General features: G+C 46.8%; 1 protein-coding gene across 1 annotated transcript in view; it reads right to left on the bottom strand.

Moving 5' to 3' along the window:
- Window positions 1–2,500, bottom strand: part of elmod3 (ELMO/CED-12 domain containing 3) — a 19,441-nt gene that overhangs the window by 14,808 nt on the left and 2,133 nt on the right. Inside the window, exons 2-3 of the mRNA XM_078251692.1 lie at window positions 1,624–2,249; window positions 65–136 (exon numbers count right to left, since the gene is read on the bottom strand). Coding sequence (XP_078107818.1) covers window positions 65–136; window positions 1,624–1,659 — 108 coding nt within the window. The 5' untranslated portion in view covers window positions 1,660–2,249. The remainder of the gene's footprint in view (window positions 1–64; window positions 137–1,623; window positions 2,250–2,500) is intronic.

Below are 2,500 nucleotides of genomic sequence, written 5' to 3'. Positions count from 1 at the left end.
ATAATCCACACATTAATGGGAAAAACATATTAGGATGAACCAACGAAATGTGACTTTTACTCACAGGTTTGTGGTTGGAGTGTCCATTGGTGATGTCATCTACTGGTTTACATTCACGGGACAAACCATTCAGGCCCTAACGGGGGGACACACACAGAGAAGGTGCTTCAGACATTTACAGCAAAATGTTTCTCATGTATAGGAAAAAACACCCTTTTCCCTTTTTTTCTGCTTTTTTGCAGCCTTTGTAGTCGCTTTTAATTTAGCCTTTTTCGGCTTATTTTGCCTCCTTTTTCCGCCTTTGTTTCGCCTATTTTGGGGCTTTTGTTGCCGCCTTTTTTGGCTCGTTGTGGCTTTTCTTTCGCCTTTTGTCTCTCTGTGGTAGTTTCTTTTTCATATCACTTTGGACCGCTATCACCATATCTGTGTCTAAAACGTTTGATGTATGATTGCTGATGTTTCCTCTCGCTTTGTGGAAGACTTACAGTAGGTGAGCATATTTGGCAGGGGGGGGTTCAATAGGCCTCCTTCCTCAAGACAATGTGATGTGTTTGATGTCTTGTGTAGACCGCGTGCTTTCTGAAACCCGAGCGAGTGCAATGCAGAGCAGAGATTACAGCTGAAGCAGAGCTCAAGTTAAACACATGTGACAGGACTGCTCAGCTCTTAACTGTATGTTATACAACAGCGTGGAAGAGGAACCCGCTCCCCCCAGGGTTGAGAAAAGATGAAAAAAATATCAAAAGCGCAACAAAAATGTGATAAAAGCACACACACACAGATGCACACGCACAGACACACACACACAGAGACAGACACACACACACACACAGACACAGACAGACAGACAGACACACACACACACAGATAGACGCACGCACGCACACAGACACACACAGAGACAGACAGACACACACACACACAGAGACAGACACACACACACACAGAGACAGACACACACACACACACACACACACAGAGACAGACACAAACACACACACACACACAGAGACAGACACAAACACACACAGAGACACACACACACACACACAGATAGACGCACGCACGCACACAGACACACACAGAGACAGACAGACACACACACACACACACACACAGACAGACGCACGCACGCACACACACACACACAGAGACAGACACACACACACACAGAGACACACACACACACACACAGATAGACGCACGCACGCACACACACACACACAGAGACAGACATACACACACACACACACACACAGAGACAGACATACACACACACACACACACACACAGAGACAGACAGACACACACACACACAGACAGACACACACACACAGAGACAGACACAAACACACACACACACACACACACACACACACACACACACACACAGACAGACACACACACACACAGAGACAGACACAAACACACACACAGAGACAGACACACACACACAGATAGACGCACGCACGCACACAGACACACACACACCTCCCCAGAAGGATAAGTCCTGCTTTAGACAGCGTTCTGTTGAGCAACACAACAGGTGTAGCTCTCTCCTTTAATGCTGTGAAACCTCTTAACCCCAAACACTGGAATCACATTAAACGCTTACAAACTGACCTCAGTGTGGGATGTGACATCGATGTCCTCCTCCATTGCATTTGAGTGGGTTGTCTGGTGAGCGTGCTCCTGATTCTGGCCCCTACAGGCTCCTGTAGTCGCGGGCCGAGACGGGCCCCATGGTTTCTGTCGTGCACCTGTTATGTTTCGATAACTCAGCGTCCACGGTCAGCAGGAGGAGCCCCCAGAACTGTCACTGGCAGAAGAAATCCACGTTGTGCATTTTAGATGATGTGTCTGACGGCAGCAAGATGGGTTGTATTAGCTCTTTTTAAAGTCTTATCGTGAGTGCAGTCTTTCCCCTGGAAACCCTGCTGTGAGTGTGTGTGCGCTGACAGGAATCCGTGCAGGTATCAGTGCACCAGAGCAGACAGGGGGAAACCCCTCAAAGTGTCCTGGGAACGTGCGTCCTGCTTCCTCAGCAGCGCGGGGCAGACGCTGGACGCTGACATGGCTTCTCGCCGACCGAGACGCTGCATCACTCTGGATCCAGGACGCACCCGACGGGTGGCTCGGCCGGCCGGCACCGTTGCTGCGGGTTACGTCTTCAGCCGGACACGAAACAGAAGAGGAGGAGTCCGGGGAGATGTGACGACGGGCGGGCGTATGCACACAACATCTGAACACTGGAAGAAAAAGAAGGATTCAACTGCATAACGATGCTTTATTTATTTTTTATATATTAGGATTACATTTTTCAGAATTTAAGAAAAAAAGGTGAATATTTGGAGAAAAAACAGTAAAAACAGTAAAAAACAGTAAAATATTTTGAGAAAAAACAGTAAAAACAGTTAAATATTTTGAGAAAAAAACACTAAAATATTTTGAGAAAAAAACAGTAAAATATTTTGAGAAAAAACAGTAAAAACAGTTAAAT

This window comes from Sander vitreus, chromosome 5 (assembly GCF_031162955.1).
Source record: "Sander vitreus isolate 19-12246 chromosome 5, sanVit1, whole genome shotgun sequence".
Taxonomy (NCBI): Eukaryota; Metazoa; Chordata; class Actinopteri; order Perciformes; family Percidae; genus Sander; species Sander vitreus.
This window is presented reverse-complemented; position numbering and strand designations above follow the sequence as displayed.